General features: G+C 45.2%; 1 protein-coding gene across 2 annotated transcripts in view; it reads left to right on the forward strand.

Moving 5' to 3' along the window:
• The window catches only part of LOC139368320 (sterile alpha motif domain-containing protein 11-like), a 153,626-nt gene that overhangs the window by 58,744 nt on the left and 71,619 nt on the right, over positions 1 to 23,263 (forward strand). For both annotated transcript variants that reach the window (XM_071107074.1, XM_071107075.1), the window contains exons 6-7: positions 4,157 to 4,318; positions 15,411 to 15,555. In XM_071107074.1, coding sequence (XP_070963175.1) covers positions 4,157 to 4,318; positions 15,411 to 15,555 — 307 coding nt within the window. The remainder of the gene's footprint in view (positions 1 to 4,156; positions 4,319 to 15,410; positions 15,556 to 23,263) is intronic.

The raw sequence follows: 23,263 nt of genomic DNA on the forward strand, positions 1-23,263 counted from the left end.
CGACTGCAAGCTATTTTCTGTCATTTCCTCGCCATTAACTTGTAAATAATCATCATGTCGTGAGTTCATTTTCCTGTAATAATGAATGAAATGTGCCTCAGTTAAGACGTTGTGATGTGGTCATTATTTCAACTGTCTGGCCAGGCAGCTGGCTGCCATAGGTCATTCTCACTATCTTTCTCTACAAGCTCGAAACGAACCAAAACATTGTTTAGAAAGTTGCTTTCAGTTTCCTGGTTTGCTAGATTGACATACACTAAATTCATTGTTAAACGGATGGGTTTATTGGTGTTAAAATACACCAGTTAGGTTATTTTGGTCCACCAGGCTGCTGATGTCATGCAGCCTGTCGTTTTTGTGTGTATACTTTTTCATTACAACAACGACAAGTTTGGTGTCAGACGACAATAGAATGTTCATGATGTCACTGCGACAACCGTATGTAGACATGTCGATAGACCAACGGTAAACCAGCCTTTAGAAAGATATGTACAAGCCATCAGGAATGGCAACTTCCTTTCCTTACCTCTCTCATCCAGTCCCTTCCCTCCCATTCATTTCACCCTTATGTGGAGGGAAACTGGCGTCCCTGCGAGGAGCCGTCATGGCCACCCTGTCTTGTCTCTGGTGTCCTGCCTGGTTTCCTCAGTCATTGATGCATCATACAGCAGGCACAGTCAAGGGCAGCCCACCCCTATACTGCCCGTCTCTAAGGCGACACAAATAACATGCATGCACATACACAAAGACAGCATAGGCCAGAGAGACAGCGCGCCACACACAGATGAAAGCACACACGCACACAGACAAACACATTTATGTTCGGTCTTCCATCAGTACTATCCACTCTTTCTGTGCATCTTAGTTAGTCATAACTTTAAAAGGTCATTGTTTCAAACGTAGGAAGGAATAGCAGGAATACGTGTGAATAGCTTACCGTAGAATAGGTGTGAATAGCTTACCGTAGAATAGGTGTGAAAGCTTACCGTAGAATAGGTGTGAATAGCTTACCGTAGAATAGGTGTGAATAGCTTACCGTAGTATAGGTGTGAATAGCTTAACGTAGAATACGTGTGAATAGCTTACCGTAGAATACGTGTGAATAGCTTACCGTAGAATAGGTGTGAATAGCTTACCGTAGAATAGGTGTGAATAGCTTACCATAGAATAGGTGTGAATAGCTTACCGTAGAATAGGTGTGAAAGCTTACCGTAGAATACGTGCTTCTCACCATCTTTTTCTAATTGTGTTATCACTGAGTAGTTTAAATCTGTCCGTGGTGACTTGATGTATACATAATGTTGAGGTGTGTGTGGAGTAGAGTGGTGCTGTGCTGTGCTGTGTTCAGTGACTTTTGCCTCGTGCATGACCTCTGACCTGGCTGAGCCATAGACATTAGAGTATCCGCTAAAGCCCCGTTCACACTGCAAACCTTAATGCTCCAATCAGTTTTGTTTTTCAAATCCGTTTTGGAATATTGACTTTCCAAACAGCAAGTTACAAATGGCCAAAACGGATTTGTGTGTGTTCAGACAGCAGTCATTTTCTGACATGGGTACGCTAGTTGTCATGGTAATGAAGGGTGTGTTCTGCAGGGGTGTATGCTAATTGTTGTTGGTGCTCATGCTTCCTATCACTCAGAAGTTATGTAGCAAGCTAAGATGACCAATACAATGCCTAATATGGATGTTTCCCAGTTGTTTTGAATGTTCAAAATCATAGTATAAGAACAGCGCCTCTTTCAAAGCCTCAATGGAAAGTTGATCCAACTTTCAAAACAAGTCTTTTTTGAAAAGGCACAGCAGTCAACTAGCTAGCTGTGTAGCGTTCTAGTGCATTCACTAACAATTAACAGGCTAGTTAGCTACCACATGTCAAACTGTCAACAGAGTAGCTAGTAAGCAACAGAGTAGCTAGTAAGCAACAGAGTAGCTAGTAAGCAACAGAGTAGCTAGTAAGCAATATAAGAAATAACGTTCTAAAAACCACTTTAGATTTGACCATTCAGACACAAGTCGTATGGCCCGGAATCAGATTTGTATCTGACTTCAAACCACCTACGAAGGTGATTTAAAATGTGGCTTGAAATATCCGATTCCATTTGCTGTTTGGCTGTTCAGACTGCAGGAAAAAGAACAGATTCAGACCAGTTCGAAAAAGTATGAAAATGCATGGGCTCATACTACAAGTCACTCTGAATAAGAGCGTCTGTTAAATGACTTAAATGTGTTGCTTGCGTGTTTGTGTGTCTTGCAGCAGGAGTGGTTGATTAAATAAGCTGTAGAACACTGCTGGTCTAATGGCTCAGCCCTCTGAGCCTCATCCTCGTGTGTCTGTTCCTTCTGTCTGAGGCACCTCTCCGTAACACTTGATGGGTGAACATAATGACCCAAGCAAATGGAAAAATAGATATGAGATAAAGAGAGATTGGGAGCTGAAAGAGAGAGAAAGATGGGGGTTTGTTGGCACCCCTTGCAGAGCTTATAAAGAGAGAAATTCAGACAGGCAGAGACAAGTTGACACACACACAGACTCACGTTATTACACACAATAATAAAGGCACAAATCAACTTTAACTAAGACAATCATGCAAACACCACACTGCCCATAAGTAGAAACAAATGTGTCTGCAACACACGCGCTCACACACCACACGCACACACACCTGTGGGTCCCTGGGTGGGTGGATTAGTTGGAACTTGGCGGGGGAGACAGAGACAGCGTGCTTATCCTCCCCCTTCCCCCTTCCCCCTTTCCCCCTTCCCCCTTCCCCCTTCCTTCTTCTCTTCCTCCCCTCCTCTCTCCCTTCTCTCCCCTTCTCCCACCCACGCCACTCTTTCTCGCCTGCCTGGGGCCAGGCTCGGATTTCAATGAGGAGATGGTAAATATAACCCCCTCATCCTCCTCCTCCCCCTCCTCCACCTCCTCTTCCTCCTCCTCCTCCTCAACTGCCAACCACTTCACCCTCCCTCCCTTCTCTCCCCCAAACCTCCCCCTCCTATACCTTTGACTCCCAGTATCAAGTTACTGCTGCCAGAGCTCAGAGAGAGAGAGAGAGAGAGAGAGAGAGAGAGAGAGAGAGAGAGAGAGAGAGAGAGAGAGAGAGAGAGATGAATAAAGGGTGAGAGAGTGAGAGACAGAGAGAAGAGGAGAGAGAGAGAGAGAAAGAGAGAGATGAATAAAGGGTGAGAGAGAGGGGGAAAGAGAGGGAAAGAGAGAGAAAATGGGTAGGGAAGGGGGAGACAGGGGATGGAGAGAGGCAGAGAAAGATGGGGGGAGGAAAGAGAGGGAAAGAGAGAGATAATGGGTAGGGAAGGAGGAGGCAGAGAAAGATGGGGGGGAGGAAAGAGAGGAGAGACAATAAGCATCACAGAGAGCGGATATCGCACATCACACATTATAACCAAAGCACAGCGACATCACACCACAAACATACATATGCTCACACATTTCCACTCAGGAAACAGTTCTGTATTCATACAATATAAGATCAGAGTGACTTCTACATTACCCCCCACAAAGCTCATTATACTATTGTCCATAGTACACCATTCTGAAATAATTGGTGATTGTCTGCCCCATTCTTTTTTGATGGATTATATTTATTTATGAAGAGTTTTTGCTTCAATGAAAGATAGCTTTGGATTGAGCACCCTGTTTTGGTATTATTTAGGTCATGGTGAGATAGTGGTGGGTTCATGGTGAGTTAATGAGGTGAGATTTTTTGTAATTTTATTTAATGAGGCAAGTCAGTTAAGAACAAATTATTTTTTACCATGACGACCCTGGCCAAACCCTAACCCTGGCAGCGCTGGGCCAATTGTGCGCCTCCCTATGGGACTTCCAATCACAGCCGGTTGTGATACAGCCTGGGATCAAACCAGTGTCTGTAGTGACACCTCTGCACTAAGATGCAGTGTCTTAGACCGCTGCGCCAATCGGGAGCCCGAGCAATGTGAGATAATTATGAGTTATTGAGATAGTGGTGAGTTAATGGTGACATTCGTGGTGAATTCATGGTGAAATTGTGGTGAGTTAATGGTGAGTGGTGAGTTAGTGGTGAATTAATTCATGAGATAGTGTTATTGGTCAACGATGAGTTCATAGTTATTGTTGAGTTAATGGTGTGCTAACTCTCTTCCTGTCCCCCCCACAGAGAACTCCCACACCCCCGTGTTGGAGGGGGGCGGCCACAGTCACATGACCCCGGAGGAGCACTACAGGCGGATTATGTCAGCACTGAACGAGCAGGGCTCCTACGAGGAGCAGCAACAGCGCCTTTACCAGCTGGCCAACAACATGGGTCTTCCCAGCCATGGTGAGACTAGTGTGTGTGTTTGTGTGCTTGTGTGTGTCCACCTAGACACGCGCACACATGTGTGTAGGTGGATGCTGTCCTAGTCAGGGTCTAGTCGTGAAGCCTAACCTCCTCCTAAACATCCGCTCGTTATATCAGAACTTCAGGATTCAGTCACCTAACTACACACACCTCATTTAGGCCTGTCACACACCAGAGCTATACACACACCTGACCCTACTCAACCACTGCTAATGGTAACCCCGGGGTTGTGGCCTTTTCTCCTGTGGCATCTGTTTGTGGGTATGCCACCATGCCAGTGTAAATCTCCAGCATGGAGACTGCTGTCATTTCTATTTGGGGTGCCAGCCGACCCAATGTCAAAATGTAACTTTGTGATGCTGTGCCCGGTCACAACAACAATCCTAGCCGGCACACACGGACGCCGCTATCGATCCACTGCTCACTCACTGGCTGTCAGCCAACGCTGTAAATCTCCCAATACCATGTCAACCGTGAGTGTGTCCTTTTTCTTAGGGTTCTTTTTCTTTCTTCAGAAATGTACATCCGTTAACTTATGGTAAAACTGTGTTGGAACTGGAAAGATCGAATATGAAAATTGGGGGGACAGTAAAACATGTGGCAGGGTGTATTTCCGCTTCGCCACCACTTTCAACTTGCGGGGCCTCAATTGTTATCTTTCCCTCTGTTTTTAAAAGAATGTAACATTAATTGCGGCCAGGATTTACAACTCCCTTTGCGGTAGCATAAATCGAATCAATTTCACATCCCAAACGTAGTTTGTGCTACTTTTATTTTTATTTGATTAGCAATGATTTTTAATTACAGGCTGCAAATCTAAGGGGCGAAGCCTATAAAGGCTTTAATGCCCCCACCCCCCCCACATCTGAGAAGAATTAGGCTGAAGTGCAATGCATTTTGGGAGTTCAATGGCCCAGGGTGCCATATTCTCCCCGTTTCCTTTCCCAGAAGGCGCTCTGTTTTTAATACAGACACTACGGCGCAATGCAGACATCTCGTGGGGATGCTCTCTCTCTTTTCAGTTTCAACAAAATCCTCTACTCTCTTTTTTGTCCACATTCCTTTTTATCTACAGTTTATTTATGCCCTTCGAGGTGTAAAATAAATAAATAAGGTTAGGGGTTAGGAGTTAGATAGAGAGAGAAAGAAAGAAAGAAAGAAAGAAAGAAAGAAAGAAAGAAAGAAAGAAAGAAAGAAAGAAAGAAAGAAAGAAAGAAAGAAAGAGAGAGAGAGAGAACATTTTAAGGAGAGTGAGAATGGGAAGAGATGAGTGAAAGAGGTAGAATTGCCTTTCTTTAGAGCAAGACAAGTAAATAACAACAGCATGCTGATGATTCATTTATGATGTGTGTGCCTTTTGGCAGTAATATCCAGGAAATAATAAACACATACTTGTGCCATTTGAAACACACACACGCACGCATGTGCACACACACTCATGCGTGTCTACTGTTACCCCTAAGCACATGATAAGACATCACCGGCCAAGGCATTGCCAACCCATCCAAGCCTCCCAAGTCTTTGGTGTTTCTGATATGCATCCTGGATGCTGCACCTGCTGGGTGCCTTCATCAATCCACAAGCCTGCTTTCCCCCAAGTTAGGCAGAAAAAACATACTTTGAAACTTTAACTTTCAGCTTCAACACTGAAAAGAATTGATGCTGTATAGCCATTGTTTAGCTGGAATGGAACATGCGTATCCTGTATATTATATATATTCTGTATATATGTGGTTGTCTCATGAATGTGCTTATTTGAAGTCGCTCTGGATAAAAGCATCTGCTAAATGACTAAAATGTGAAATGTAAATGTTTTACAAACAGATCTCATATCACTGGACACATTTTTTTTGTTATTAAATATTGATGTCACAAATGTATCATTTGTACAGTTCTTTCTAAGCTGATTGTAAAACCTAGCAGTACTACATATTTCTTTGAGAGGGAGTTGGATATATAGCATTTTAACCCCCCCCCCCCCAAAAAAAAATGTGTCTCTCTGAAATGAACCATCAAGTGACAGATTTTAAACAAATACATGTCATGATTAGATAGTGAAAAAACACACATCTATTTCCTAATATCTTTAAACAATAAAAGCTCATTTACCAACGTTTCTGAAAATGGATATATAGTGTTTTGGAACAAAAATTTAACAAAAATATTGAACAAAAATATAAATGCAACATGCAACAATTTTTAATGGTTTTACTGAGTTACAGTTCATATCAGGAAATCTCTGGTGGCCATTCCTGCAGTCAGCATGCCAATTGTTGACATCTGTGGCATTGTGTTGTGTTACAAAAATGCACATTTTAGAGTGGACTTTTATTGTCCTCAGCACAAGGTGCACCTGTGTAATGATCATGCTGTTTAATCAGCTTCTTAATATGCCACACCTGTCAGATGGCTGGATTAACTTGGCGAAGGAAACATGCTCACTAACAGGGATGTAAACACATTTGTACACAACATTTGAGAGAAATAAGCTTTTTGTGGATATGAAACATTTCTGGAATCTTTTATTTCAGCTCATGAAACATGGGACCAACACTTTACATGCTGCGTTTGTATTTTGTTCAGTGTAAATTGTACTATTGTTTAATTATTTTTCTGAGTAGGCTTCTGTTGCCATGTTTCTGACCCTACAGCACCTATATCAATCCACACTTCCTTTTCTCTTTTCCTCTGTTCTACCTTTTTTTCTCTCACTTCATCGCGCAGGGAATCCCAAATCCCAACTGCACCGCCTCTCAACTACCCCCCTTCCTGTCCTCTTTCTGTCTGTCGCTCTCTCCTCTGAGGGGATGGGGTGGAGGTGTGACAGAGAGATGGCCCTGTTTGTTCCTGGAGAGGTTGATCTGAATCGCTCCAGTGAGATCCCCCTTGACATTGACCTGAGCTCCGGTGGGCCCTTGTGACTCTCCTCTCCCACTCTCTCACACACCTCCCTCTCCCCCCTCCCCTCTTTCACACACCTCCCTCTCTAAGCACAGGGGTTGCTTTTATATTCTCTCTTTTTTTCCACTCTCCTTTTGTTTTCTCTCTCTTCAACTCTCCATTTCGCCTTGGTCCCTGCAGAGCATCCTTTCATGTGTTTGAAGTGGAGTGTACGAAAAATGAAAGTGTGTGTGTGAAGGGGGTGAGAAGTAGCAGAATGTGGGTGTGTGAAGGGGGCGAGAAGTAGCAGAATGTGTGTGTCAGGTGTTGTTTCGGGAGGCTCTCGTTGGACCTGACGGGGGGGGGCAGGGGTGCTCCCCCTCCGCTTTTCTCTCTCTCTCTCTGTTATGATGAAAGGAGTGAAAAGAAAGGGAAGAGGGGTTGGAGGAGGTCAACATGGAAGAGGAGGAGGGCTTTGTTTTGTCTCCTGTACTTCTGTCCATTGCTCCCCTAGCGGGTCTGCACTGTCTACCATCTAGTCATTAAGATCGGCATGGTAGGAACACATCTTGAAATGCCCATAGTTAAAAGCCTGGGAGAAAATACTTCATCCGGCTCTTGTTTTTCCATATAACATCTTACTTGTTTATACCATTGGCTTTGGAAATAGATTTGCATCCCAAATTGAACCCTGTTCCCTATGTAGTGCACTTCCTGAGTTACTTATTTTCAAAAGGAGCATTATGTATTGTATACGGTGCCATTTGGAATGCATATGATTCAGTGTACTTGCCAGTCCCCAATCTATCATGAGCCTGGCTGGGCTGTATCAAGGGAATAACAGGAATAATTGAACATTCTCCCTTGGTGGAAAGCCCAGTTTAATAACGGGTGGGATTTCTGCATAATTCTGAGAAGAGATGCGAGGAGATAAGGAGGACAAAAGAGGGATTAGCAGGATGGGTCCAGAGTGGGACCTCCCAAAACAACTGTTTGTGTGTGTGTGTGTGTGTGTGTGTGTGTGTGTGTGTGTGTGTGTGTGTGTGTGTGTGTGTGTGTGTGTGTGTGTTAGCGCTGGGACGATAAACCAAAAATGAGCAATACCAACCATACCGATCTCTTATCGCAGGCATTTTGCTGATATCGTTCATTACAATAAGCACCCTATACTAGAGAAATTTGAAGTTTGAAATAAAATATATTTTTTTTAAACTGCGTCAAATTGTTCTAAACATATCATTCTATTTATCGTTATCGCATGAATTCAGGCATTTTATCTCAATATGGATTTTTGTCCATATTATCCAGCTCTAGTGTGTGTGTGTGTGTGTGTGTGTGTGTGTGTGTGTGTGTGTGTGTGTGTGTGTGTGTGTGTGTGTACGTGTGTGTGTGTGTGTGTGTACGTGTGTGTGTGTGTGTGTGTGTGTGTGTGTGTGTGTGTGTGTGTGTACGTGTGTGTTTGTGTGTGTGTATAAGTGTGTGTGTGTGGAGGGAGGGGGAGTGGTCTGGCTCTCCATTTCTGTACCCCCTTCTCCCCTCTTCCCCTCTCGGTCCATTGTGTAGTTGTGGTGGGCTGGCCACAGCCCCAGATGACCCTTCTCTAGCCTACGTGAAAGAGAATAATGGAGAGCGAGAGAGACACACCACCAACTACACTTACCTTGGTCTGACTATAAGTTCATCTGGGCGGTTTGACATGGCCATAAAGTCTCTAACAGATAAAGCTATATTGCAAATAGAAAGACTCTAACCCACCAATTAGAATGTGGCTTATATTATTTGACTTTGTCATAACTCCAATCCTTCTACATGGCAGTGAAATATGGGGCCCCCTTAACAATTTAAAATGTACATCATGGGATAAAAGCCCCAATTTTATACATGGAATTTTGTACAAAATATTCTCAGTGTGCACAGAAATGCCCCAAACCTAGCCTGTAGGGCAGGACTTGGGACATTGCCCCTAGCACTCCAAATTGGGAAAAGAGACTCACCTAACACACCGTGATACAGAATATTATCATCACAAGGCTTTGTTATGGAAACACCACAACCCGGAGAGGGACCCTTTAGAGCAACTAGCCCCAAATAACAACATTCTAACAAATAGAAATCTGCAACCAAAATACACACTAATTATGGGCAAACAAAACTCAATTAAATCACAAACTTCAATGTTACCAAATTCTAAATAGAGATTTGAAAAAGGAAGACATTACAATGTATAGACTCAGTGACCATAGCCTGGAAATAGAGAGGACGTCATAGAAAAACAAAGATCAGAGAAGAAAGACGATGTAAGCACGGTGGGCAAAGTACAGAGGGAGCAGCACTTCCTGCTCCACTGCTCAAAATATGACTCAATCAGAGGTACTTATTTCATGAAATCTGAAGAAAGAATTCCAGGATTTGTTGTTCTGTCTGTCGAGGAGAAAATCAGCATTTTGATAGGATAAAACGTAAACAGTAGATCTTGCTGCAGATGATGTCCTGGCCTGTCATAATATGAGAGACATCATTTCCCACCATGTCTTACACGAGCCCTTGTAGATTCCCTTTTTCAATTGTTCATGTTTCTTGTCTTTTTGTGTATCATTCTACATGTCCCTGGTTTATGTTGATATACACATTATTATTGTTGCTCAAACATATTGGTAATTTATGTAGTACATCATATACATTGCTTTGCCAACAGTGGCAACCACCCGTTCATGCCAATAAAACATTTATTGAATTGAATAGAGGAATAGAGAGAGAGAGAGAGAGAGAGAGAGAGAGAAGAGAGAGAGAGAGAGAGAGAGAGAGAGAGAGAGAGATGAACAAAGGAGCAAATTATATTTAATGTTCACCAAAGTTGCCTGGGTTTGCAGGCTTTTGCTCCAGCCCTACACAATCACATCTTATTCAGATAATCAAGGGTTTGAGGAACAGCCGATTTGTAGAATTTGGTGTAGGGCCAGGATTCAATCCTATTGCCCGTTGTTGACAATGCGGCTTTTAAAGGTAATGTTCCCACATTCACAGAGATTGCATTCACTTTAACCACTGCAGATGGTGGCTCAATCAGAAATGACCTTACCTTTAAAAGGGTGCATTGTCAGCAGTGCTCCACAGATTGTATCCCATCCTTGGTCTCTATGTGAGAGTCCAGGCAGTGTAAATAGGGACTGGGCGACCATTGTCAACCTGAGGAACTCATATAAGTGAAGTCTCTGTCCTCAACCCCCAACCTTTGGTGAAGTCAAATCAAATCAAATGTTATTGGTCACATACACGTGGTTAGCAGATGTTAATGCGAGTGTAGCAAAATGCTTGTGCTTATAGTTCCGACAGTGCAGCAATATCTAACAAGTATTATCTAACAACTCCACAACAATACCTAATACACACAAATCGGAAAGTAAGGAATGGAATAAGATTCATAAATATAAATATATGGATGAGCAATGTCAGCGTGGCATAGACTAAGATGCAATAGATAGTATAGAATACAGTATATACTGTACATATAAGATGAGTAATGCAAGATGTGTAAACATTATTCAAGTTGCATTATTAAAGTGACAAGTGTTCCATTTATTAAAGTGGCCAATGATTTAAAGTCTGTATGTAGGCAGCAGCCTCTCTGTGCTAGCTAGTGATGGTTGTTTAACCTCTTGATGCTAGGGAGCACTATTTTTATGTTTGGAAAAATAACATTCCCAAAATAAACGGCCTATTTCTCAGGACCAGATGCTAGAATATGTATTTAATTGACAGGTTAGGATAGAAAACACTCTAAAGTTTCCAAAACTGTCAAAATATTGTCTGTGAGTATAACAGAACTGATATTGCAGGCGAAACCTGAGGAAAATCAAACCAGGAAGTGGCTTCTATTTTGAAAGCTCCATGTTCCATAGCATGCCTTCGCTCCATTTAAAGGGATATCAACCAGATTCATTTTCCTATCGCTTCCTCAAGGTGTCAACAGTCTTTAGACATAGTTTCAGGCTTTTATTTGGAAAAATTAGCGAGAAAGAGAACATCGCGTCAGGTGTTCTCATGAGTTTTGCTCGCGCAACAGAGTTTGGGCAGCCATTGCCTCTCCCTCTCCTACTGATAGTGACAGTTGCGGTTGATATATTATCGATTATATATTTTAAAAACAACCTGAGGATTGATTATAAAAAACGTTTGACATGTTTCTGTGGACATTACGGAAACTATTTGGAATTTGTCTGCGTTGTCGTGACCGCTTTTTCCTGTGGATTTCTGAACATAACACGCCAAACAAACTGAGGTATTTTGGATTTAAAAATAATCTTTATGGAACAAAAGGAACATTTAAGCTGTGTTTTGCGATATTGCACTTGTGATTTCATGGATATAAATATTTTTAGTAATATTATTTGATGGTGGCGCTATGCACTTCAGCCGATCTTGATGACAATTATCCCGCTACAGGGATGGGTAGCGTCAAGAAATTAACAGTCTGATGGCCTTGAGATGGAAGCTGTTTTTCAGTCTCTCTGTCCCAGCTTTGATGCACCTGTACTGACCTCATCTTCTGGATGATAGTGGGGTGAACAGGCAGTGGCTCGGGTGGTTGTTGTCCTTGATCTTTTTGGCCTTCCTGTGACATCGGGTGCTGTAGATGTCCTGAAGGGCAGGTAGTTTGTCCCTGGTGATGTGCTGTGCAGACCTCACTACCTTCTGGAGAGCCTGGCGGTTGTAGGCGGTGCTATTGCCGTACAAGGTGGTGATACAGCATGACAGGATGCTCTCAATTGTGCATCTGTAAAAGTTTGTGAGGGTTTTAGATGACAAGGCAAATTTCTTCAGCCTCCTGAGGTTGAAGAGGCGCTGTTGCGCTTTGGGGTGAACAGGGAGTACAGGAGGGGGCTGAGCACACACCCTTGTTGGGCCCCAGTGTTGAGGATCAACTAAGTGGAGATGTTGTTTCCTACCTTTACCACCTGGGGGCGGCCCGTCAGGAAGTCCTGGACCCAATTGCACAGGGCGGGTTTGAGACCCAGGGCCCTGCGCTTAATGATGAATGCTGAGCTGTAGTCAATGAACAGCATTCTTACATAGGTATTCCTCTTGTCCAAATGGGATAGGGCAGTGTGCAGGGTGATGCCGATTGCATCGTTTGTGGATCTTTTGGGGCGGTAAGCAAATTGAAGTGGGTCTAGGGTGACAGGTAAGGTGGAGGTGATATGATCCTTGAATAGTCTCTCAAAGCACTTCATGATGACAGAGGTGAGTGCTACGGGGCGATAGTCATTAAGTTCAGTTACCTTTGCCTTCTTGGGTACAGGAACAATGGTGGCCATCTTGAAGCATGTGGTGACAGCAGACTGGGATAGGGAGAGATTGAATATGTCCGTAAACACACCAGCCAGCTGGTCTGCGCATGCTCTGAGGACGTGGCTAGGGATGCCGTGTGTGTGTGTGTGCCTCAGGGTTCCAGTTTCCTAGGATCCCTCCCTTATCTCTCACCCCCCACACATACACACACACAAACACACCCTGTCTGCCGCCAGTTGAGTCCCCAGCGGCCCAGCAGAAGCAAACAGATCGATACACCAGAGCTGGGCCACATTAATATCTGTCGCTCCACCCCCGACCCCAGCACCAGCTCAACGACCCAGTACACACACACACATACACACGCATGCGTACACACACACACACATACACACTCGGTAAGAGAGGTACATGCTCTACACATACCAGTGGCGGAAATGGCCCCTGGATCTGTCTAGTTTAAAAGGGGGGGATTGAGGAGGTAGAGGTGGGAGAGAGAGAGAGAGAGAGATAGAGAGGAAAAGACAGAGAGAGAGAGAGAGAGAGAGAGAGAGAGAGAGGGAAAGACAGAGAGAGAGAGAAGGGTGAGAGGAGGTAGAGATGGGGGGGAGAGAGAGAGAGAGAGAGAGAGAGAGAGAGAGGTGGATTTTCTCTTTAACCTCTCTGGGACCGTTCGGGACGTGAGTGTCCTACCTCTCAACAGCCAGTGAAACTGCAGGGCGCCAATTCAACAGAAATCAGAAATCTCATAATTAAAATGATAGATAGATACAGTTCTCGTTAATCCAACCACAGTGTCCGATTTCAAAAATGCTTTTCGGCGAAAGCACAACATATCATTATGTTAGGTCAGCAACTTGTCACAGAAAGCATTCAGCCATTTTCCAACCAAAGAGAGGAGTCACAAAAAGCAGAAATATAGATGGATTTTTAGATCCACTTTTCCTTAATGCAACCGCTGTGTCAGATTTCAAAAAACATTTTACCGAAAAAGCACACCATGCTATAATCTGAGTAGAGCGCTCAGAGCCCATACATATATCCGCCATGTTGTGGACATTAGTCAGAATAGCATTATAAATATTCACTTACCTTTGATGATCTTCACCAGAATGCACTCCCAGGAATCCCACTTCCACAATAAATGTTTGTTTTGTTCGATAATGTCCATAATTTAAGTCAAAATAGCTCCTATCATTAGCGCGTTCAGTCCAGTAATCCACATTCATAAAGCACATTCACTAGTTTCAGACTAAAAGTCCAAAAAGCTCTGTTACAGTTAGTAGAAACACGTCAAACGATGAATAGAATCAATCTTTAGGATGTTTTTAACATAAATCTTCAATAATGTTCCAACCGGACAATTCCTTTGTCTTCAGAAAGGAAATGGAACGTAGCTACCTTTCACGTGAGTGACGCGAGACTGAGCCTGTGGCACTCTGCCAGACCACTCACTCAAAGAGCTCTTATGAGCCCCTCCTTTAGAGTAGAAGCATCAAACAAGTTTCTAAAGACTGTTGACATCTAGTGGAAGCCGTAGGAAGTGCAAAATGACCAATATCCCACTGTGTATTCGATAGGGGCTGAGTTCAAAAACTACAAACCTCAGATTTCCCACTTCCTGGTTGGATTTTTTCTCAGGTTTTTGCCTATCATATGAGTTCTGTTATTCTCACAGACATCATTCAAACAGTTTTAGAAACTTCAGAGTGTTTTCTATCCAAATCTACTAATTGTATGCATATTCTAGCTTTTATGGCTGAGTAGCAGGCAGCTTAATTTGGGCACGCTTTTCATCCAAAATTCCCAATACTGCCCCCTACCCAAATAAGTTAACAGCCTCTCATTGGAGGCACTGGCCTGGCCTGGCTGATAATGCTGGAGAGAAGCAGAGAGAGAGAGCAAGAGAGAGAGTGTGAGAGAGAGAATACGGGACAGAGAGAGAGAGAGAGAGAGAGAGAGAGAGAGAGAGAGAGAGAGAGAGAGAGAATAAGGGAGTAGAAAAGAGGGGGACAGAGTGAGAACAAGGGAGATAGAGAGCGGGGAGAGAGGGGGGAAGGGGGCAGAGCGAGGAGGAGAGACACAATAGATGGAGCGAGTACAGATAGAAGACAGAGATGAGAATAGGGATCCTCTTGGCCATGTGGGAAGTTCCTCTATCCTAGGCAGAGACTTCCCATTGCCTGAGGTTTTTGGTTTTCCAATGTTTGCTCTCTCTCTATTCCTCTTCCTATCCACTCTCCATATCCATTGCTCTCTCTCTATCCATCAGTGTGTGCGTGCATGTGTCTCTGTTTTGAGAGTGTTTCCGATGAGTGTGCCACTATTTAGGTATTTAGTGTGTCTCTTCATTGTGTGTGTTTGCTGTATGCTTATTTATGTGCAGACCTGTGCGTTTGTTTCCTGAGTGCCAGGATTATGGCACCCTATTCCCGGGCACTACTTTTGACCAGAGCACATAGGGAATAGGGTGCCATTTGTAACCCAGACGTTCACTCCATATAACTGCAGGACTTTATCGACACCTCCTGTCGATAAAGCTCTATTCACACTCAAATGGCACCCTATTCCTGGGCACTACTTTTGACCAGAGCACATAGGGAATAGGGTGCCATTTGAGTGTGAATAGCGCTGAGAAGTCTACTTAGCAGGGTTTTTAGGCGGTAACAGCATAGGTAAGCAAATATCTTCAACTTATATCACAAAAGCTTGCACTTTTCTATTCTACTGTTCCACTCCCGTTGAGGCTAAACCCTAAATACTCTCCATTTATTTAGATAGAAATGGGGAAAAAACACTTTCAGGATGAGATATAAGCTGTAGGATGTTGGTGCTGGTGTGATTTTCTATGTAGAGTATCACACAGTGAAACTAGTGAATTCTAAACTCTCCCCCTCTGTAGATCTGCTGCGGGTGCGCCAGGAGGCCCTGGCAGCAGTGAGGAACACGGGGGGTATGGAAGCCCACCTCCCCTCAGCAGGCAGCTCGTCAAGCCAGAGACGCAAGCAGGGCCTGCCCCAGCACCGAGACGCCCACTACTCCGAGAGGTAGGCCTGGCTAGCGTACACAGGGATTCAGACACGCTGATGCAAATAGATACAAACACACTGCAAGCCAACCTCATGGTTTCCCTGGAAGCATCACCACTGACCTGCAAACACAGGAAGCACCATGCGTTACCAACTGAGCCACACAGGACCACATAAAGCCTTCATCCTCTTGTTATACATACTGCACGAGCCCCTGTGTGTGTGTGTGTGTGTGTGTGTGTGTGTGTGTGTGTGTGTGTGTGTGTGTGTGTGTGTGTGTGTGTGTGTGTGCGCGTAACAAAAAAAACTGAATTGTACACCAAAGAGAGGGAATAACAAAATAAAGGAAATTGGGAAAAGGGGGAGTAGGAACAAAATAACATTTAGTCAAAAGGTAGTTTGCATTACCACTGCTGCATCCCTCTCTTTTCATCTCCCTCTATCCTCCTCTCCCTCTATCCTCCTCTCCCTCTATCCCCCTCTCCCTCTATCCTCCTCTCCCTCTATCCTCCTCTCCCTCTATCCTCCTCTCCCTCTACCCTCCTCTCCCTCTATCCTCCTCTCCCTCCTCTCCCTTTATCCCCTCTCCATCTATCCCCTCTCCCTCTATCCTCCTCTCCCTCTATCCTCCTCTCCCTCTATTCTCCTCTCCCTCTATCCCCTCTCCCTCTATCCTCCTCTCCCTCTATCCTCCTCTCCCTCTACCCTCCTCTCCCTCTATCCTCCTCTCCCTCCTCTCCCTTTATCCCCTCTCCCTCTATCCCCCTCTCCATCTATCCCCTCTCCCTTTATCCCCTCTCCCTCTATCCTCCTCTCCCTCTATCCTCCTCTCCCTCTATCCCCCTCTCCTTCTATCCCCTCTCCCTCTATCCCCCTCTATCCTCCTCTCCCTCTATCCTCCTCTCCCTCTATCCTCCTCTCCCTCTACCCTCCTCTCCCTCTATCCTCCTCTCCCTCCTCTCCCTCTATCCCCTCTCCCTCTATCCCCCTCTCCCTCTATCCCCTCTCCCTCTATCCTCCTCTCCCTCTATCCTCCTCTCCCTCTATTCTCCTCTCCCTCTATCCCCTCTCCCTCTATCCTCCTCTCCCTCTATCCCCCTCTCCCTCTATTCTCCTCTCCCTCTATCCTCCTCTCCCTCTATCCCCCTCTCCCTTTATCCCCTCTCCCTCTATCCTCCTCTCCCTCTATCCTCCTCTCCCTCTATCCCCCTCTCCTTCTGTCCCCTCTCCCTCTATCCCCCTCTATCCTCCTCTCCCTCTATCCCCCTCTCCCTCTATCCCCCTCTCCCTCTATCCTCCTCTCCCTCTATCCTCCTCTCCCTCAAACCCCCTCTCCTCCCAACCCCCTCTCCTTCTATCCCCCTCTCCCTCTATCCCCCTCTCTCTCTATCCTCCTCTCCCTCTATTCTCCTCTCCCTCTATCCTCCTCTCCCTCTATCCTCCTCTCCCTATATCCCCTCTCTCTCTATCCCCTCTCCCTCTTTCCCCCTCTCCTTCTATCCCCCTCTCCCTCTATCCCCCTCTCCTTCGATCCCCCTCTCCCTCTATTCTCCTCTCCTTCCCCTGCACTTGTATCTGATGTTAGTATTTTACCGTACAGTATACAGTGTTGTATACACTTGTATCTGATGTTAGTATTTTACCGTACAGTATACAGTGTGTGTCTGCATGTACGTTTGTCTGTGTGAATACGGCTGAACTAGGGCCCCACCAAATCTCACAGCTGCAACCATCTACCCTCCATCTTACCATCTACCCTCTCCTGTCCCCTTTCCTCCTCTCCTCCTCTCCTCCTCTCCTCCTGGCGCTGGCCGCTGTGCCTCCCAAACAAAGCCAGGGCAGTGGGAGTGGGCAAGTAATTGCTTGTCGATTATTTATGTGGCGCAGTGAGAGGCGGGCGATCGATAATGGGCCGGCGGGGCGGCAGCAGGCAGGTTGAGGGGAAGTGTGTGTGTTTGGGGGGCTGGGGGAGAGTTAAGCAGGAAGCGTAGTGGCCCAGGGAGGGTGTGTGTGTGCGTAGGTGGGAGGTGGGGGTTGTACATGTTCCATTTCCAAGCCTGGCATCCTATGTGTGTGTTTGTATTTGTGTATATAATGTGTGTGCGTTTATATATGTTTGTATATTGAGTGCATATGTTTGTGTGTTTGTGCGTGCAAAGTGTGTGCGTGTGCGTGTGTGTGTGTGTGTGTGTGTGTGTGTGTGTGCGGGTGTGTGTGTATGTGTATGTTTGTGTGTGTGTGTGTGTGTGCGTGTGCTTGTGCGTGTGCGTGTGTGTGTGAAGTCCAGCAGTGCATGGAGCTGTGGTCAGTGAGCCGCGGTGGTTCTCCGCCTGCATAGAGAGTAATTAGCCACACAGGACGGGGGGATGTTAACTAGCCATGTGCACACTGCTGTTCCTCCATACATCCATCCATTCATCCACCCTCAGCTCTCTCATCCCTCCAACCCTCCATCAATCCTTCTCTCTTCCTTCCTCCCTCTCTCTCTCTCTCCCCCACCAGTCATTCAACCCTCTTCCTCCATCCATTACTCTCTCTTTCCTCCTTCTCTCTTACTCTCTGCCTCCCTCCCTCTCTCTCTCCCGCCATTCATTCAACCCTCTTCCTCCATCCATTACTCTCTTTCCTCCCTCTCCTTATCTTCCTTACTCCTCCATTTCTCACAAACTCTTTCTCTCTTACTAAATTCTAAAGGAATTTTGAGTAAAGAAAATGAGGGTTAACGAAGAAAATGTGTTGGACTGCCCTTCCCTCACTTGGGCAGATCCCAGAGGTCACACAGTGTGTGTGTGTGTGTGTGTCCTGTTGGGGGCCAGGTCACATTTTCTCATTGACAATGTTAAAGGACAGGAGATGTGTGAGCTGGCCTTGCCCCTGATAAAACATTGCCCACCAGGGTCTAAGAGAGCTGGAGAGACAGAGGAGAGGGAGGGGGAGAGGTGGAGAGAGAGATGAGAGGGAGGAGGAGAGGTGGAGAGAGAGAGGAGAGGGGGGGAGAGGTGGAGAGAGAGAGGAGAGGGAGGGGAGAGGTGGAGAGAGAGGAGATGGAGGAAGAGAGGTGGAGAGAGAGGAGAGGGAGGAGGAGACGTGGAGAGAGAGAGGAGAGGGGAGAGGTGGAGAGAGAGGAGGAGAGGTGGAGAGAGAGAGAGGGGGAGAGGTGGAGAGAGAGAGGAGAGGGAGGGGAGAGGTGGCGAGAGAGAGGGGTAGGAGGGAGGGGGAGAGGTGGAGAGAGAGAGGAGAGGGAGGGGGAGAGGTGGAGAGAGAGGAGAGGGAGGGGGAGAGGTGGAGAGAGATAGGAGAGGGAGGGGAGAGGTGGAGAGAGAGAGGAGAGGGAGGGGGAGAGGAGAGAGAGGAGAGGGAGGGGGAGAGGTGGATAGAGTGATAGAGGAAAGGGAGGGGGAGAAGTGGAGAGAGAGGAGAGGGAGGGGGAGAGGTGGAGAGAGAGAGGAGAGGGAGGGGGAGAGGTGGAGAGAGAGAGGAGAGGGAGGGGGAGAGGTGGATAGAGTGATAGAGGAAAGGGAGGGGGAGAAGTGGAGAGAGAGGAGAGGGAGGGGAGAGGTGGAGAGAGAGAGGAGAGGGAGGGGGAGAGGTGGAGAGAGAAAGGAGAGGGAGGGGAGAGGTGGAGAGGGGGCAAAATATAGAAATGGAGAGAGAGAGAGAGAGAGAGAGAGAGAGAGAGAGAGAGAGAGAGAGAGAGAGAGAGAAAGAGAAAGAGAGAGAGAGGAGGGTGAGACGGAAGGCATCCCTCCAGGCAGCTCACCTTTCCATCGACCCCCCATCATTGATTATCTAAGGCCCATTAGGGCCTATTGTTAAAATTAATCATTAGGTGGGTCGATAGATTTAGAGCCTGGCTTTCCATTTGTCTGGCCTTAAATGGCAGATCATCCCAAATGGAACCCTATCCCCCATATAGTGGACTACATTTGACCAGGGCCCACTATGCACTATATAGGAAAAAAGTGCCATGTGGGGCTAGCCAATCCCACTGCTTGGCATGGGAGCCGAAAAAGGAGAGACAGGGGTCTGCATAGGAAGAGGGACAGCAGAGAGAGAGATGGTGATAGAGAAAGAGAGAGAGATGGTGATAGAGACAGAGAGAGAGATGGTGATACAGACAGAGAGAGAGATGGTGAAACAGAAAGATAGAGAGATGGTGATACAGACAGAGAGAGAGAGATGGTGATAGAGAAGGAGAGAGAGATGGTGATACAGAATGAGAGAGAGATGGTGATACAGAAAGAGAGAGATGGTGATACAGAAAGAGAGAGAGACGGTGATACAGAAAGAGAGAGAGATGGTGATACAGGAAGAGAGAGAGATGGTGATACAGAAAGAGAGAGAGATGGTGATACAGAAGGAAAGAGAGATAGTGATACAGAATGAGAGAGAGATGGTGATACAGAAAGAGAGAGAGATGGTGATACAGAGAGAGAGAGATGGTGATACAGAAAGAGAGAGATGGTGATACAGAAAGAGAGAGAGATGGTGATACAGACAGAGAGAGAAATGGTGACACAGACACAGAGAGAGATGGTGATACAGAAAGAGAGAGAGATGGTGAAACAGAGAGAGAGAGAGAGATGGTGATACAGAAAGAGAGAGATGGTGATACAGAAAGAGAGAGAGATGGTGATACAGAGAGAGAGAGATGGTGATACAGAAAGAGAGAGATGGTGATACAGAAAGAGAGAGAGATGGTGATACAGAATGAGAGAGAGATTGTGATACAGAAAGAGAGAGATGGTGATACAGAAAGAGAGAGATGGTGATACAGAAAGAGAGAGATGGTGATATAGAAAGAGAGAGATGGTGATACAGAAAGAGAGAGAGACGGTGATACAGAAAGAGAGAGAGAGAGATAGTGATACAGAAAGAGAGAGAGATGGTGATACAGAAAGAGAGAGAGATGGTGATACAGACAGAGAGAGAGATGGTGATACAGAAAGAGAGAGAGAGATGGTGATACAGAAATTGAGAGAGAGATGGTGATACAGAAAGAGAGAGAGATGGTGATACAGACAGACAGAGAGATGGTGATACAGAATGAGAGAGAGATGGTGATACAGAAAGAGAGAGAGGTGGTGATACAGAATGAGAGAGAGATGGTGATACAGAAAGAGAGAGATGGTGATACAGAAAGAGAGAGAGACGGTGATACAGAAAGAGAGAGAGATGGTGATACAGAAAGAGAGAGAGATGGTGATACAGAAAGAGAGAGAGATGGTGATACAGAAGGAAAGAGAGATAGTGATACAGAATGAGAGAGAGATGGTGATACAGAAAGAGAGAGATGGTGATACAGAAAGAGAGAGAGATGGTGATACAGAGAGAGAGAGAGAGATGGTGATACAGAAAGAGAGAGATGGTGATACAGCAAGAGAGAGAGATGGTGATACAGACAGAGAGAGAAATGGTGACACAGACACAGAGAGAGATGGTGATACAGAAAGAGAGAGAGATGGTGATACAGAGAGAGAGAGAGAGATGGTGATACAGAAAGAGAGAGATGGTGATACAGAAAGAGAGAGAGATGGTGATACAGAGAGAGAGAGATGGTGATACAGAAAGAGAGAGATGGTGATACAGAAAGAGAGAGATGGTGATACAGAATGAGAGAGAGATTGTGATACAGAAAGAGAGAGATGGTGATACAGAAAGAGAGAGATGGTGATACAGAAAGAGAGAGATGGTGATATAGAAAGAGAGAGATGGTGATACAGAAAGAGAGAGAGAGATGGTGATACAGAAATTGAGAGAGAGATGGTGATACAGAAAGAGAGAGAGATGGTGATGCAGACAGACAAAGAGATGGTGATACAGAATGAGAAATAGATGGTGATACAGAAAGAGAGAGAGGTGGTGATACAGAAAGAGAGAGAGATGGTGATACGGAAAGAGAGAGAGATGGTGATACAGAAGGAAAGAGAGATAGTGATACAGAAAGAGAGAGAGAGATAGTGATACAGAAAGAGAGAGAGATGGTGATACAGAAAGAGAGAGAGATGGTGATACAGAAAGAGAGAGAGATGGTGATACAGAAAGAGAGAGAGATGGTGATACAGACAGAGAGAGATGGTGATACAGAAAGAGAGAGAGATGGTGATACAGAAAGAGAGAGAGATGGTGATACAGAAGGAGAGAGAGATAGTGATACAGAAAGAGAGAGAGATGGTGATACAGAAGGATAGAGAGATGGTGATACAGAAAGAGAGAGATGGTGATACAGAAATTGAGAGATGGTGATACAGAAAGAGAGAGACTGTGATACAGAAAGAGAGAGAGATGGTGATACAGAAAGAGAGAGAGATGGTGATACAGAAAGAGAGAGAGAGATGGTTATACAGAAAGAGAGAGAGATGGTGATACAGAATGAGAGAGAGAGATGGTGATACAGAAAGAGAGAGAGATGGTGATACAGACAGAGAGAGAGATGGTGATACAGACACAGAGAGAGATGTTGATACAGAAAGAGATAGATGGTGATACAGAAAGAGAGAGAGATGGTGATACAGAATGAGAGAGAGAGATGGTGATACAGAAAGAGAGAGAGATGGTGATACAGAAAGAGAGAGATGGTGATACAGAAAGATAGAGATGGTGATACAGAAAGAGAGAGAGACGGTGATACAGAAAGAGAGAGAGATGTTGATACAGAATGAGAGAGAGATGGTGATACAGAAAGAGAGAGATGGTGATACAGAAATAGAGAGATGGTGATACAGAAAGAGAGAGAGATGGTGATACAGAAATAGTGAGATGGTGATACAGAAAGAGAGGAAGACAGTGATACAGAAAGAGAGAGAGAGAGATAGTGATACAGAAAGAGAGAGAGATGGTGATACAGAAAGAGGGAGAGATGGTGATACAGACAGAGAGAGATGGTGATACAGAAAGAGAGAGAGATGGTGATACAGAAAGAGAGAGAGATGGTGATACAGAAGGAGAGAGTGATAGTGATACAGAAAGAGAGAGAGATGGTGATACAGAAGGAGAGAGAGATGGTGATACAGAAAGAGAGAGAGATGGTGATACAGAAAGAGAGAGAGAGATGGTGATACAGAAATTGAGAGAGAGATGGTGATACAGAAAGAGAGAGAGATGGTGATACAGACAGACAAAGAGATGGTGATACAGAATGAGAAATAGATGGTGATACAGAAAGAGAGAGAGGTGGTGATACAGAATGAGAGAGAGATGGTGATACAGAAAGAGAGAGATGGTGATACAGAAAGAGAGAGAGACGGTGATACAGAAAGAGAGAGAGATGGTGATACAGAAAGAGAGAGAGATGGTGATACGGAAAGAGAGAGAGATGGTGATACAGAAGGAAAGAGAGATAGTGATACAGAATGAGAGAGAGATGGTGATACAGAAAGAGAGAGATGGTGATACAGAAAGAGAGAGAGATGGTGATACAGAGAGAGAGAGAGAGAGATGGTGATACAGAAAGAGAGAGATGGTGATACAGAAAGACAGAGAGATGGTGATACAGACAGAGAGAGAAATGGTGACACAGACACAGAGAGAGATGGTGATACAGAAAGAGAGAGAGATGGTGATACAGAGAGAGAGAGAGAGATGGTGATACAGAAAGAGAGAGATGGTGATACAGAAAGAGAGAGAGATGGTGATACAGAGAGAGAGAGATGGTGATACAGAAAGAGAGAGATGGTGATACAGAAAGAGAGAGAGATGGTGATACAGAATGAGAGAGAGATTGTGA

Source organism: Oncorhynchus clarkii, chromosome 16 (genome assembly GCF_045791955.1).
Source record: "Oncorhynchus clarkii lewisi isolate Uvic-CL-2024 chromosome 16, UVic_Ocla_1.0, whole genome shotgun sequence".
Lineage (NCBI taxonomy): Eukaryota > Metazoa > Chordata > Actinopteri > Salmoniformes > Salmonidae > Oncorhynchus > Oncorhynchus clarkii.